The sequence below is a fragment of the Colias philodice genome, chromosome 6 (genome assembly GCF_061535455.1).
Source record: "Colias philodice isolate Cphi_HAF_F1 chromosome 6, ilColPhil1 Martin Lab GWU primary, whole genome shotgun sequence".
Lineage (NCBI taxonomy): Eukaryota > Metazoa > Arthropoda > Insecta > Lepidoptera > Pieridae > Colias > Colias philodice.
The window spans coordinates 3133416-3147718 of record NC_143091.1 but is presented as its reverse complement, the minus strand read 5'-3'; the positions used below and the strand labels follow the sequence as shown (position 1 = coordinate 3147718).

Sequence of the window (14303 nt, the reverse complement as noted above, 5' to 3'; positions counted from 1 at the left end):
AGTGAAAAAAATCATTACAATCTGTCCAATTTGGAGCCTATTCATTATAAACAAACAAAAAAAATATTTTCTTAATATAAGTGTAGATAGACAACAAAGTTGTAGACAAGCCGTTACAATCTTTAAGCCTGAAAAAAAAAATCAAATTGACAATATTATGCGCCCGCATGTTGACCACCTGCATACACAAGCGCTCAATAAAAAAACTATACACCATATTAACACTATTCTATCATATTACAGAACACTCATCCAAACGAGTTCCTGGGACATCGGTCCGCCAAAGGACCGTCCGCACCCCGCAGTGCACCCGCGCACCGCCTCGTGCGACGCGCACGACGAGCCGTGCTGGTCCACCGACCCGTCCGACGACGACGACGAGGAGCCCATACACGCGCCGGTGAGCACACGCCTTTATTAAAAAAGATAGTGCATTGAGGTATTATTACTACGTATAGAGAGGACATCACGAACAAAATCTGTGCGACAAGCGCGGCGGCGCGGGGCGGCTAGTGAGTCATACACTTTGTAGATATTCTGCCTCTTATTACTTCTAAATTAAAACCAATCAATGTAACAAAAAAAAAATGGTTTGAGACGATTGGATCTAACTCGTGTTACAAATAGTGTAGTAGCGATGTCCTCTCTAGTACGTTGTACATGGTACCTCGATGAGTGCTACAGACTGTAGGGAACTTTTGAAATTGGAACGTAGATTGTGACGTTTATAACAGGCTGGTCAGAGATAAATGTTAATGAAGAAAGTTGCTTTTGAATTTGGAACGTAGCTTATGCCGTTTTTGACGAGCTGGCCACTGATAAATGTTAATGTTGGAAATTGATTTTGCAACATAGATTAAACTCGATCATGTCAAGCGTCATACGCGCCACAGAGTATAGAGAAGTTTTTAATTTTGAACGTAGCTTATGCCGTTTTTGGTAGATTGGCCACAGATAACTGTTAATGATGGAAATTATTTTGGAAAATAATTTAAGCCATTGTTGACGGACCACAGATAAATTTAAAAGTTAAATTGTTTAATGTGTACATAATTAACTATTGTTGAAGTTATTGTAATTATTGTATAGATGTAAGTTAAAAATAAATTTTGGTAAATAAAATTAAAATAAATTTACTAACCAGAGAACTATTAGACGCTTAACACTTGGGATAGCTAAGTGGTGCAAAGAATTAATGGTAACTAATTTTGGGTTTACAGTGTGAGTGAAGTGAACCACTCTATATGTAAGTGTAAAGTGTACTTATACAGGAATGTGGGCTAATAGTCACCGGGTAGCGCATGAATAGGCTGCCATCCCAAACCGCACTACGCTTCCCGGAATAACTGATTATAATAACGATTAATGAAAAGAGAATTGGTAGTATCTCAAATAGTTAGATGTGTGTTGAGATACTACAAGTTCTCGTAACGTAACCTTAATAGATAAAATTGTTCACGTCCGCCGCCGCATTTTTGTTAGCATCCCACCAAATCATCGCTTATAGTTTCAATAGCAACACGAGCTAAGTTAAAGTTAAAATTATTTGTGCACCCGACACATAACAGAGTTATTAAATTGTCAATGAATTCGCATTTGGATGGTGGACGCCATGTTGCGGTTCGTTCCGCGCACAAGATGGCCGCCATGTTGCGGTTCGTTCCGCGCACAAGATGGCCGCCATGTGTATGTTGTGTTGTTCAACAGGTCCCGGAGGCCGTGGGTCTCAACGGCACTATCCACCGAATGGTGCAGTTCTTTTCTGTATCGGGCTCGGCACAAGCCAACTCCACGTTTTACGTGTCACAGTACTGATAGAGTGCCTTCGCGGGCTTTGTATATAAAAGACTGATTTAGATATCCAAAGTATGTTTAACCAAAGAAATCGAAGTTACGTTGGATATGTCGGTCGTATTCGCTGAACATTTATATTGTGTAAGTCATGTTTTTGTTTTGTTTGACACTCATTGTCGTGTGCTTTGATGATACTTTCGTGCGCTTCGCTTATCGATGTTGTATGTTTATTTATTGGAAAGCTATATTGTTAGATATTCATCTTTTAGAAACTGTCTTCTTTACATTCCTGAATATTATTCATATATTTTTCATACATGCAGTGCTATATGACTCGGGATATACAAAATTGAAAACGTTTGACATCACTCAATTATCCTGCCATAGCACATCGCGATTTCAAAAGCACATTTTTTGCTACCTTCATCTTCTACAACAACGAGCCTCTTACTAACATAATATTTACCTACAAAGTATACTATTTACATCAACAGACAGCTTCACTATTTAACTAAAACGTATTATTATTTATTACATAACATTATTATGACTAGTTGCTATTTTTACATTTAATTACGTCAGAGTACAATGAATGAAACATATAAGATAATGACGCTTTCAATATTAATTAATATGATACAAAAATAATTACAATATAATATAATATAATTTATGTTTATGTATAAAATATAATAATGTATTTAAAATATTATGTAAGTATTATTTAACTTCAAATTATTACATTATCTAATTCAACCATGCGTATGCGTGCATGGCTTAGCCAAAGAGCAGCTAAATACTTATATAATTATATTATATTAATTTATGAATTACGTGCTAACGATTTCAAACGTCAATATTTTAACTGTTTAATGCACTTAAATAATAAAAAAAATATTTACAAAAAAAATATATAAAATGTTACTACAGTTAAAATATTGTATGAAAGTTTTGAATACTAATAATACGGTGTTGCAAGTTGCATGATAAGATCGAGATGTTTGAAACACGCGAAGTGATAATGGTGTATAAACACGCATGTCATCTATGTGCTGAGATTAACATTAATTATTAAGGTGTTTATGGATTGAATGCGTGCATGATTGTGTCGTGTAGATAACGGTGTACTAACATAAACAAAACAATATTTTAAAACCCAATTAAATTAGTTGATTACAACAGTTTTATTTTCCGCTATAATTAGGTCAGGTTAGGAGCTACTTTGATTACATATCAAGGTGTTATTAGTAATGGATAAATAAATCATAGCTATCATTTTCCATTAGCGGTTATATCATAATGCTAGAATCATTAGATATGGTCTAAGATCCGAATATAAGTCGAAATGCAACGGCGTGATAATAGGATGAGACCAATTTTATAATAAATTTCGTGTATTAAAAAATGTATTAAAAATGGGTTGACTGGGAAAATCCTGGATAGGACATTTATAATGAATTAAAAAAAACATTTTTTTTTAATTAATTGCAGTATCAACATAATAAAAAAAATTATAATAGACTTAAAGTATGAAACCTACAGAATGTGCAGTCATAGTCGTTTTCAAATATTTACCGGGACAAACGGCTAGGTTGGCAGGTATAAACAGGTATGTCGGTACCAGTTACTTTCACTTGATAGGATGATAAAAAAAATATGTCAGCGCTGTTTTATTACAAAATTGTTTTATTAACTCGAAACTGCAATTAATAAAAAATTAAAATAAAAGATTTTTTAAAATTTAATAAAAAATATCCTGTCCAGGATTTTCCCAGTCAACCCATTTTTAATACATTTTTTAATACACTAAATTTATTACAAAATTGGTCTCATTCTATTATCACGCCGTTGCATTTCGACTTATATTCGGATCTTAGACCATTACGTAAGGAAATAAGAGACTTCTTCTCTACATCAACATTGGTGTAATACATTATTGTAGACGCCATTTTTAGACTACAAGTGTTGTTGTTAGAATTGTTTTTAGGTGTTTTCTGAAAAGAACAGTATGTCATTAGAATATACTGTTAATGTTGCCGTTTTTTCAAATGGCTCACATTGTTTCCCTCCAAAATTATACGATTTTGTTATGATAAAAATGTGTTGTAGTTTTAAATTTATAACTTTACATATTATATATGGAATAGAAGGACCTTACAATAATTAATATATTTTTTTTAATTTTTAATATTCTATTACATGACTCTCTGTTTATTTTTCAGTGCTAAAATCAAAATATGCAGTATATTCTACACAAAAGTAGAACTTTTAGTAAGACATATGTACTAAAGTTTGTTTACTTCAATAAACGTAGTTTAGATAGTACCAACTGTTTCAAATAAAAGACTTTACAACTCAGAAAAATAATTTGAACCCATCGATACCTAATTCTAAATTCATAAATAGGATATCATGATTATGTAATTTCGTCTATGGGCGACGCAACTGCTTACCGCCAGGCAGTGCGTCTGCTCGTTTGCCTCTCGATGTCATAAAAAAAAACAATCATCTCGGAAGTGTCGGAGACGTTAATTAGAACGGATAGCGAACGAAATGAAGCGCGAGTTCTGTGAGGTGGCAGCACCGTCACAACAGTGAAGTTGACGGTTAACCCGTGACGCGTCCTATGTACAGGCGGTTGCTCATAACTAAAACTGTACTGTAGCGTCCTGCGTAACAACGACTGTTCATAACGCGGCCAATGACTTTGAAGGTCACCTGTAGCTGCTTACAAGTGAATGTTTCCAGTATAAAAAATATTTGTCTATGCCTTATACATTTTTAATTCGAATCGGTACGACTCCGACGCTGGCAATAAAGACTAAAACCACAAAATAAAAAAAAAAGTGAATCATTGATTGAGTTGCGTCATCGGCCATAGTTTGTGACATTTGTCTTGTTCAACGAATATTTGGATTGTGAATTATGCCGAGAGGAATAATTAGATGAGTGATAATTGAGACGTATATTACTGGAAATTTTACGTAGAATACGTTTATGATATTGGTTTTAGGGATATTTGAAGAATACTCAGTGAAAAAGTGTCTCAACTTTTCAGTGCGGAAGACGCAAAATGGCGCTTTTTTTCTTGTTTGTGAATAATGGAGATTTGTTATTATTCATAGTGAAATACGTTGTGTTAAATGTGTGAAAATATAAGTGAATGTATTTGGCAATCGTGTAGTGATATGAAAACGTGAATATGATCATTTGATGACTCAGCATTATCATGTAAGTGTTAGTATGTAAGCAATTAAAATTAAAACAAAAGAAAATCAATTTTTTATAATTTTATAGAAAAAATATATCGTCATGATTACATTTTTATGCTATAACTAGTTTCTTCCTCTTTCCAAAAATATATCATACATGGCATATAATTATAGAACAATAGGGTAAATAAAATTTTCAAACTCGGTAGTCATAAAAAAGCTAGATTTCGTGAAGTCCCTTGACACTATCGGGATCGGTGCCGGCTGTGCGCCGGACGCGTCACGGGTTAACTCACGGATGACTAACGGTGCTGCCATTTCACGGAACTCTCTCATCTTTTCGTGGGATGTCCGTTGTAATGACCCACTCCGATGGATGGAGTTACTGGCCAGAGCCAGTGGTACCCCAGAGGGTAAATAGGCGTCATCCGTATCCTAGCGGGCCATTAATTTGCGAAATTCAAATTCAATGGCGCTAAAGTCTTTGTCAGGTCGATAGACTGACTACCTTATAGGATATCTCTTGTATCTGGCTACAAATACGTATTTCCTTGTAAAGTCTTCCATTTGAAAGTTGCGTACAATGTATTGCGGATAGGCAGTAACAGTGCGTGTGTGGGCAGGCGGTGGGCAGCTCGCTGGTGGCGCTGTCGGAGTACGCGGCGGTGGGCGCCAGCGAGGTGTCGCTGCGCGAGGGGCAGCACGCCGAGCTGCTCAAGGTGGGCTGCGCGGGCTGGTGGTACGTGCGCCTCGCAGGTACGTAGCGGGTGGTACAGTACGCGGCGGTGGGCGCCAGCGAGGTGTCGCTGCGCGAGGGGCAGCACGCCGAGCTGCTCAAGGTGGGCTGCGCGGGCTGGTGGTACGTGCGCCTCGCAGGTACGTAGCGGGTGGTACAGTACGCGGCGGTGGGCGCCAGCGAGGTGTCGCTGCGCGAGGGGCAGCACGCCGAGCTGCTCAAGGTGGGCTGCGCGGGCTGGTGGTACGTGCGCCTCGCAGGTACGTAGCGGGTGGTACAGTACGCGGCGGTGGGCGCCAGCGAGGTGTCGCTGCGCGAGGGGCAGCACGCCGAGCTGCTCAAGGTGGGCTGCGCGGGCTGGTGGTACGTGCGCCTCGCAGGTACGTAGCGGGTGGTACAGTACGCGGCGGTGGGCGCCAGCGAGGTGTCGCTGCGCGAGGGGCAGCACGCCGAGCTGCTCAAGGTGGGCTGCGCGGGCTGGTGGTACGTGCGCCTCGCAGGTACGTAGCGGGTGGTACAGTACGCGGCGGTGGGCGCCAGCGAGGTGTCGCTGCGCGAGGGGCAGCACGCCGAGCTGCTCAAGGTGGGCTGCGCGGGCTGGTGGTACGTGCGCCTCGCAGGTACGTAGCGGGTGGTACAGTACCAAACTCAGTGCCGGTGTAAGGGCCACTGACACCCCGGGCGAAAATATTGTGGCGCCCACTTGAGGTGTTCTGAAGGTTTGTACTAGGAGAAGCAAAAGACTCCAACTTCAGACCTTGGCGCCCCCCAGAATTTGTCGCCCTGGGCCATCGCTGCCTCTCGCCCCCCCCTAACGCCGGCACTGACCAAACTTACTGGCGGCTCGGAACATCGTACGATCCGATGCGCAGAAAACAATTATAGGTATTAGAGGGACGTTAAGGGACCTGTGCGCACCCGCACTCGCACCTGCACCTAATTTCCGAACCGCCATTAAGTTTGACTCGAACTGTATTCGATTTTAAAAAATACCAAAAAAAGGTGTCCTGAGCACGTGTCAAAAGTGAAACTTCTTTGGCAAGATTCAAAGATACCATACCGTCGCCTTACTCCATGACGTGACGGTATTGCCATGACGCGACCTTGTAATTTAATCTCAGAAGTTTCACTTCAAAAACAAAAAAAGTACATTTTTCAAAAAGCCCATTTTTTCTATAATAGCTCGTCACAATATAAAGTAATACAATATTGTCACATTGCAGGCGGCGCCGAGGGCTGGGCGCCGGCCGCGTACTTGGACACGCGCAAGACGTCGCGCTCCTCCAGCCGCTCGCACGAACACTAGCCACAAGCGTACACTACAGTATTGGCATTCACTTACATCTGTACCCCTAGTGTGAGTTTGATCGAGTACGAAGCGTTACTATCGCGTCTGCGTCACAGCGGAATTAGTATGGTAAATCGAACAGCGCCCCTAGCGGACGTATGGGGAAGCTTTGATTCCCCATACAAATTTCGCTGTGACGCAGACGCGATAGTAACGTTTCGTACTCGATCAAACTCACACTAGCCCCTCTGTATTCCAATACGGGAATACCAGATCTACCCATGGCTGTCGAAATTAATCGTTTCGTGAAACATTTGTTGTGTTCAAAATTGTTCAAAATTTATTCGATTTTGTTATTGAACGCTTTTGGTGTTATGTTTTGGCATAAAATGCATTCTTTCGAAACGGTGCCTGATCTTTTTCAAGTTTTACGTGTAAATAAATTGGTGTTATTTAGTTTCTTTATAATTTTACATTATCATGGAGTTATTTTTATACCTAAAGTGAGCCTTACATTATAACAAATTTAATGGTAGAATTTGGATTGTACACTAGTAATTTGTACCTTATATCGATGGATTTGTACGGAATTATCAGTTTAAAACAAGGCTTTTTCTAAATGGATATTTAAGGTATAACAGCTGAAAATATTTACCCCTTATTCAAAATATTAATGCAATCTTAATTGAGTTTAATAAGGGACTAAATATAATAAAATATCGAAGCTTTGTTCCCAAACTGATAATTCCGCGTCCCCTTGTAACGTGTCGCGTACCAATCGGCAAGCGCCTCCCACTTGTTACTGTTAATATACAATAACATTGTTATTATATGTAAATGTTGTTCTTAAAGCTTTATTGTAATTAGTGTTAAACGTGTGCACGAGTATCCAAAGCTATGTAGTGGCGTAGGAGTTGAGGCCGTTCGTTTCGTACTTTTGTAAATATTGTTTAGAATGTAGTAATTTATTTGAAAGCTAGACGAGTTTTATGTCTCAAATGTCCATGACAGAATCTGTAGATAGATTAATTCTTACATAGATGTACATTTCACGATGCGACAATACACCTCCGTAAATTTCTTCCTACAGATTATTAAGCATAATAGTAACTTTTAAATAATATTAATATACACTAAGAGACAATAATTTTTTAAATTGTGCGTCGTGAAATGTTAAGTTTATAGGATTCTAATATTCGTAGCTATCAGTGGAAAGTGTAAAATTTCATATCCATGTGTAATCATATCATTGTCGCTTTGCGTTGAATATATTTAAAATATATTTTGGAGTATTTGTGAGTGAAACGCTGGTGCATGTTTGCTTTTTGGTGTTCAGAATACGTACTAGTCGGTATACATTAGTGTCGGTGTTAAAATGTTAATTGTCATGTAAAATCAGTAGACGTTATTTTATTTTGTATCTCCTGAAATCATTGTGAAAATGCATTTTCTTTTGAATTATACATTGTAATTGAAAAACAAATGAACTTAATTACATGGATTTTTGCCCATTTCTTTAGTTGTTTCATTTTGATTTTATCATTCCATATTTATTTTTTTCATATTTTTATCTATCTTTCTACATCGTCAGAATAGAAATTAATCTTACCTACCTATTATATACCTCACAAAACACACAAGTAACTTAAGATTTCGTGTTGTTATACATTGAAGAAATATAAAAGATTATATATAAAAGATTATTTAAAAGGACAAAAATATTGTTTGGCTGTGAAAGGCTCAGGGATAAGTTAAATAAAAAATATAGGTATAATCATGGACGTATAAAAAAAGACGGACGGTATATCGCCTAAACATTGAGTGAAGCCTAGTAATGGCGGCGAAACATCCATGTGTGTGTGCCATGTTGCCATGGCAACAGCTGTCCTGATGACAATGGCGGCTGTATTTTTTTCTATAAATTTTGCCGTAATAATTTTGTCATTAAAACATAAAAGAAATAACTTGCTTCCCTGTGGAATGTAATCCCTTGTGTTTTGTTATTTAAAATTATACTGTTGCGACACCATTTAACCACGCAAGACGGCATTTTAAATATTTTTTGTGAAACAGTGACGCAGTTAATCAGTCGGTAGTTCACGACGTAATGGCGGCCGACTAGCTTACTATGGTGAGAGTGTGTGCGTGTTTATTGTCTTTACACGATCGCTAGCTTACTATGGTGGCTTCACGTTGTTTGTTCGTAATACGGCGTCCGTCTTTTTTTATACGTCCATGGGTATAATTCAGTATAATACTGTAAAGTGTAAGGTAAAGAATGGTATGATACTTACTGCGAATTACCTACCATAATATCTCCCTTTTTAAAATGTTATATAGGTAATACTTACTTCCCTAATTTACTATGCTACTTATTCTCATATACCTAGTTACTGATAAAAAAATAAAACTGCTTGCATATTATATTCATTGACTAACTTCAAATACCTGAAGGTAGATTTTGTTTTATGGGAATAATTGTATAATAGCGATGAATCTAACCCAGAGACAATAAACACATTTATTTCATTACATACCTATCCATTTATGTTCCAAGAGCCAGGTGCAAATTTCTTCAATCATTTCTTCCTTTTTAATTCATGGTAACTATGGTGCTAAAATGGTAACATGGACAAAATTTCAAAATTATTTTTTTTCGAGTTACATAAGCTCTTAAAAGTTTAAGATCACCGCAGCTCAACCCACAAAGGATATGCAGCTAACGCACATTGTGCATAATAATCCTATCTAGAACTTTAACTATTGTACACATTTTCAGCCCGAAAGAAATGATTGACCAAATTTTTTCCTGGCTTGAGGTCTTGAGGATCGTTAAATAATACGAAAGATTAAAGAACTATCTAACAAGTATTCACATTTTGCAAGTAGGTATAATAGTAGAAGTAGAGAATATTATATTTAGTAGTATAATAATATATTACAGAATATGAAATAATTATAATTACCTATAGAAAGTTTTGTCTTTAGGACCACCTTGCAGTTATTGCAATAAGTATATTACGTATTAATATTTAGGTAATACCTACTGTTTACAACTTTAGAAAAATATTTCTAAATACGGTGTGATTTTAATTCTTCTGATAAATATAACTATAGATATTCTCTAAACATTAGGTACAGGGATACCCGGTTCAAAATAGAGGCATGAGGAAGCGCTGCAATGGCGATCAGTAACGTATTACCTACGTACCTGAGTACATAGTAACTGAAATGATTACAGGAGCCGTATTATGAGTTATGACAGCTTATTCCATAGAGTAATATAATATATACGGGCTTATTCCCAATCAGTTTACATAACCATGGCTGGTTATTCGAATTATAATATTAATTTGCCAGTCAGTTCAATTCACGGCGTAATCTGTCTGGAAATAAGAAGTCATAATACCGCCCCAGGCTAGTTTTTTACTTCCTCAATAAAAACTTCAAGGGCACAAACAACGAGCGGGTTGATCAAGGGGTTGATCTACAGTCTACTTTCATATTGAGAAATGAGATTAAATATGAATTTAAAGCGTCTCTTTATTATGCTGAAATGAAGTGCATATTGTGCCACTCGGTAGTCGGTACTAGGCGCTGCACTTCCTAGAAAATGTATGAGAACTAATTGTTTGTGACTAGCACATTACAGTGCTTCCTATGCTTTTATTAGGCTGGTTGCAGAGCTTGACCGACCGTCAGTGCGTACCGTCGGTCCTGACGATACGCATCAACAATTGTATGACTATGACACTAATGCGCATGACAATACGCGTGCGTATGGTCGGTCTAGCTATGAACGGTTTTATGAATTTCCATACATATGACAAGCGCGACTGACGTACGCACTGATGGTCGGTCTAGCTCTGCAACCAGCCTTATTTGAAGGCGTCCTGATAGTTTATATCTGAATCTATGCTCTTAAAAACTTTATCGAGCTTAGATGTTGTATTATTTAGAAATATTTAACTTATTTGAATATCTATTTACTATTACATAAATTGTATGAATAAAATAAATGTTGTAAAATCAAGATCCTGTGTTTTATGAACAAGCAATTTTTACTATTCATCGACAAATTGAAAAAAATGTTTTCAAAACAATTTGGTTTATCCTACTACTATTATAAAGGCGAAAGTTTGTAAGTATGGATGTATGGATGTTTGTTACTCTTTCACGTAAAAACTACTGAATGGATTTGAATGAAACTTTACCACAATATAGCTTATACATCAGAATAACACACAGGATAGGTTTTATCCCGGAAATCCCACGGGAACGGGAACTATGCGGGTTTTCCTTTGAAAACGCGGGCGAAGCCGCGGGCGGAAATCTAGTCAATTATAATTGATATGTGTTTTATCAAACCTACCTAATTACCAATTTGCTGATTATAGAGAAAGTAGATTACAACTTTGTATGTATGTTAAGAGCATTTAATTTTATTTCTTTTTATTAATTAATTTTACTACACATAACCACAACCATGTAAATATAGGTATTCAATATGACTCTGTAATTTAAAAATGGGAAAAAATGAAACAAACATGTACGATTCCATTCCACTGTATTTGTACAAGAAAAAAATTGTCTCTAAAATAGATTTAACTATTATCCAGAAAACAGTAAATATTAAACAGTCACCAACTAATCACATTTATAAAAAGTAATATTTGTACAAAAACATTTCAGCTTAGAGATAAAATAAATGCTTATAAAGCAGATCTAGCTCTGTTGAAGATACGGGTTTTGAAAATATTATCAATTCTATTGAAGACATCATCAGCTGACTTTGCTGCATCAACTCTGTAGAGAAGGCCTTGTCTCATGTAGTAGTCTACCAGAGGCACCGTTTGTTTATGATATGTAGCTAACCGATTTTTAAGAGCATCAACATTATCGTCAGAGCGCCTTATTAGCGGCTCCCCGGTGACATCATCAGTCATTGGTTTCCGGGGAGGGTGGAACTCTTCATGGTAACTCCGCCCACTTGGAGTGTGGATCAATCTGCCCGTTATTCTCCTTACTAGTAAACTATCTTCAATACCAAACTCGATGACAGCATCCAAAGCTGTTTTCCGCTTGGCTAATAAATCATCAAGCTGAAAGAATTTTACTTTTATTTAATATACAGTCTCAACACTAAAAAAACACTAAATCATACCTAAATGTTTAAATAATTATTTTATTAACATTTATTTATTGAAAATCATTTGTATCTAGTTCGCATTCAGAAATATCTAACAATATTAATTATCCTAAGACATAAAAAGTCTGCAAGTACTAACTTCTGAACTAATGTAGATTTGAATTTGTAAATCCATTATATTTTACAATCTTGTTTATTGTAGTGTACCTTGACTCATACAAATAAGTCACAAATTGTATTACATAACTTGATCTATTCTTAGAAAAAGTTGATTGTTATCTAAATCTCACTAAAATGAAAAAACAGACTATTAAGTCTGGCCTGGCCAATTCAAATTTTCTGATCCATATCAAGTCTGAAAACAAATTAAGATAATAATATACATTTCCATGAACATACTTTTTGTGCCTGTGGCACACTTCTTGGGAATCCATCTAACAAGAACCCATTCTTACATTCAGGCTGGTCTAGATTCTTGTCAATCATGTCTACCACCATGTCATCAGAGACCAACTTTCCTTCATCCATAACTTTCTTCAAGCGGCGTCCTAGCTCCGAGCCGGAGCTCACCTCCGCTCGGAGCATGTCTCCAGTAGATAAATGGCATACACAATATTTTTCTTTGAGACGTGGCGCCTAAAATAACAAGAATATCAATCACATAACATAACACCTTTATCATTAATCTTATATAACACTGTAAATATTGTGGACTTTAGTAAAAACAAATGAAATGATAAGAGGTGTGAAGTTCAAGCGCGTATTTCGACGAGTGATATTGAGAATTATATGAACTCACTTGAGTGCCCTTGCCCGAACCTGGTGGTCCCAATAGCACCGCTCTAATGCCGATAGGGTCATTATCCGGCCTAGGCTTAACTTCAGCAGCGGTTGGTGCCATTATTCTGAAATAATAAATGGTTTTCAGGTAAAAACAGGACAAGAAAACATGCGAAATAAGTAAACGATTTGTGCTTGCTGGTAACAAGCAAGTTATTATCTTAATCAAAATGTATATTACCCAAATCAAAGTTGATTACAGAATCTCGTTGTTAAATTGACTAAATTGGTAGATCATGTGCTCAAAGCCGAAGCCCTAACTCGGTGCAGCGAATACGGAATAGCGAAAACTGACAGTTAGACATGGGTAGGTAATGCGTGTAATAGTACAAAAGTAATATCACTTTGACACGTAATGCAACATCACGCATTACGCATCAGTTACAAACATCACTCGCATCACTCACTTTTTTTTATTTTGTTTTACATTTGCTTGCGTTCATTACAATTATTAACAAACAACATAAAGTACGTGGCCAAGTATGAAGGAAAATCAACTACATTTTTTAAATATTTACTTAAATTGTAATTTTACGGTAGTAACTAATAAGTATTGCAGTTATTATTACTATTTTTCAATATGATCTGTAATACTTCAACTTCACATATCACCTTAAACATTACTCGGTCATCATTTCATTAAAAATCGATCGGGTAATGTGTGATGTTACGGAGTAATATCACTTCCGTGGAAGAGATGCGTGATGTTGCATTACTTTTTGACGTACTGTTTTGCGCATGTCTACTGACAGTGACAATATTATAGTGCATTGACAACGACAATGCGACGAGGCGACGAGCAACGTCGACTTTTATTTGTCAGTGTCAATAATTTATAAACACTGCGTTCAAACTTCAAAGAATGATCTAAAGAAAGATTGTAGAGTGATTGTAGGTATGTGAAACATTGACATCATCCTTAACATTGGGTTTTAAACTTTTAAACACTCATTTATGTAGATAGGTGCTTTAAAACATGTTTTACATGTAAAATGAGTAAGTATATGAGTTAATTTAGTTTTTAAATCGCTTTAAGGGATGGAATTTTTGTGCTTGTCATAGCAAAGTTCAAAATTTCAACAGACAATTATTAAAAAAAGCTTTTATTAAATGTTCGAAAATACTTAAAGTATAAAATTACAGTAGTTGAAAAGATTGATTTATTTTATTTTGAATGTAAGTCGTTACAGTAGTGTAACGCTTTCAGAAAAAGAAACTACTTCGAGAAGAAACATGGCTTCTATTTTCATAAAAATTAAGCTTAATTTAACTTTAAATTAAAAG

At 36.6% G+C, this 14303-nt stretch overlaps 2 protein-coding genes across 8 annotated transcripts in view; one reads left to right on the top strand and one right to left on the bottom strand.

Annotated features, from left to right (window-relative positions):
* Positions 1-8545, top strand: part of LOC149487556 (guanine nucleotide exchange factor DBS-like) — a 99684-nt gene extending 91139 nt beyond the window's left edge. For 5 of the 7 annotated variants that reach the window (XM_089696102.1, XM_089696101.1, XM_089696100.1 and 2 more), the window contains exons 18-19: positions 244-400; positions 5630-5913. In XM_089696102.1, the coding sequence (XP_089552228.1) occupies positions 244-400; positions 5630-5770 (298 nt within the window). In that variant the 3' untranslated portion in view covers positions 5771-5913. Of the gene's footprint in view, positions 1-243; positions 401-1707; positions 1936-5629; positions 5914-6965 lie in introns of those variants that run through there. The other 2 variants (XR_016315719.1, XM_089696103.1) reach the window with 2 other exon arrangements.
* Positions 8546-11580: 3035 nt separating this feature from the next.
* Positions 11581-13315, bottom strand: Ak2 (Adenylate kinase 2). Its single transcript, XM_089696157.1, has 4 exons — positions 13201-13315; positions 12979-13084; positions 12579-12815; positions 11581-12132 (listed from the first exon to the last, which is right to left on the bottom strand). Exons 2-4 carry the CDS (start codon positions 13078-13080, stop codon positions 11743-11745), a joined length of 729 nt encoding a protein of 242 aa, XP_089552283.1. The 5' UTR covers positions 13081-13084; positions 13201-13315; the 3' UTR covers positions 11581-11742.
* Between the last annotated feature and the right edge of the window lie 988 nt (positions 13316-14303).

Excerpts from the sequence above, each read along its gene's own strand:
- Ak2 (XM_089696157.1), bottom strand. The coding sequence starts at position 13,080 with ATGGCACCAACCGCTGCTGAAGTTAAGCCTAGGCCGGATAATGACCCT. Across the intron at positions 12,816-12,978 it reads GTTCGGGCAAGGGCACTCAA|GCGCCACGTCTCAAAGAAAA; the intron begins GTGAGTTCATAT and ends TTGTTATTTTAG. Across the intron at positions 12,133-12,578 it reads GTGTGCCACAGGCACAAAAA|CTTGATGATTTATTAGCCAA; the intron begins GTATGTTCATGG and ends AAATTCTTTCAG.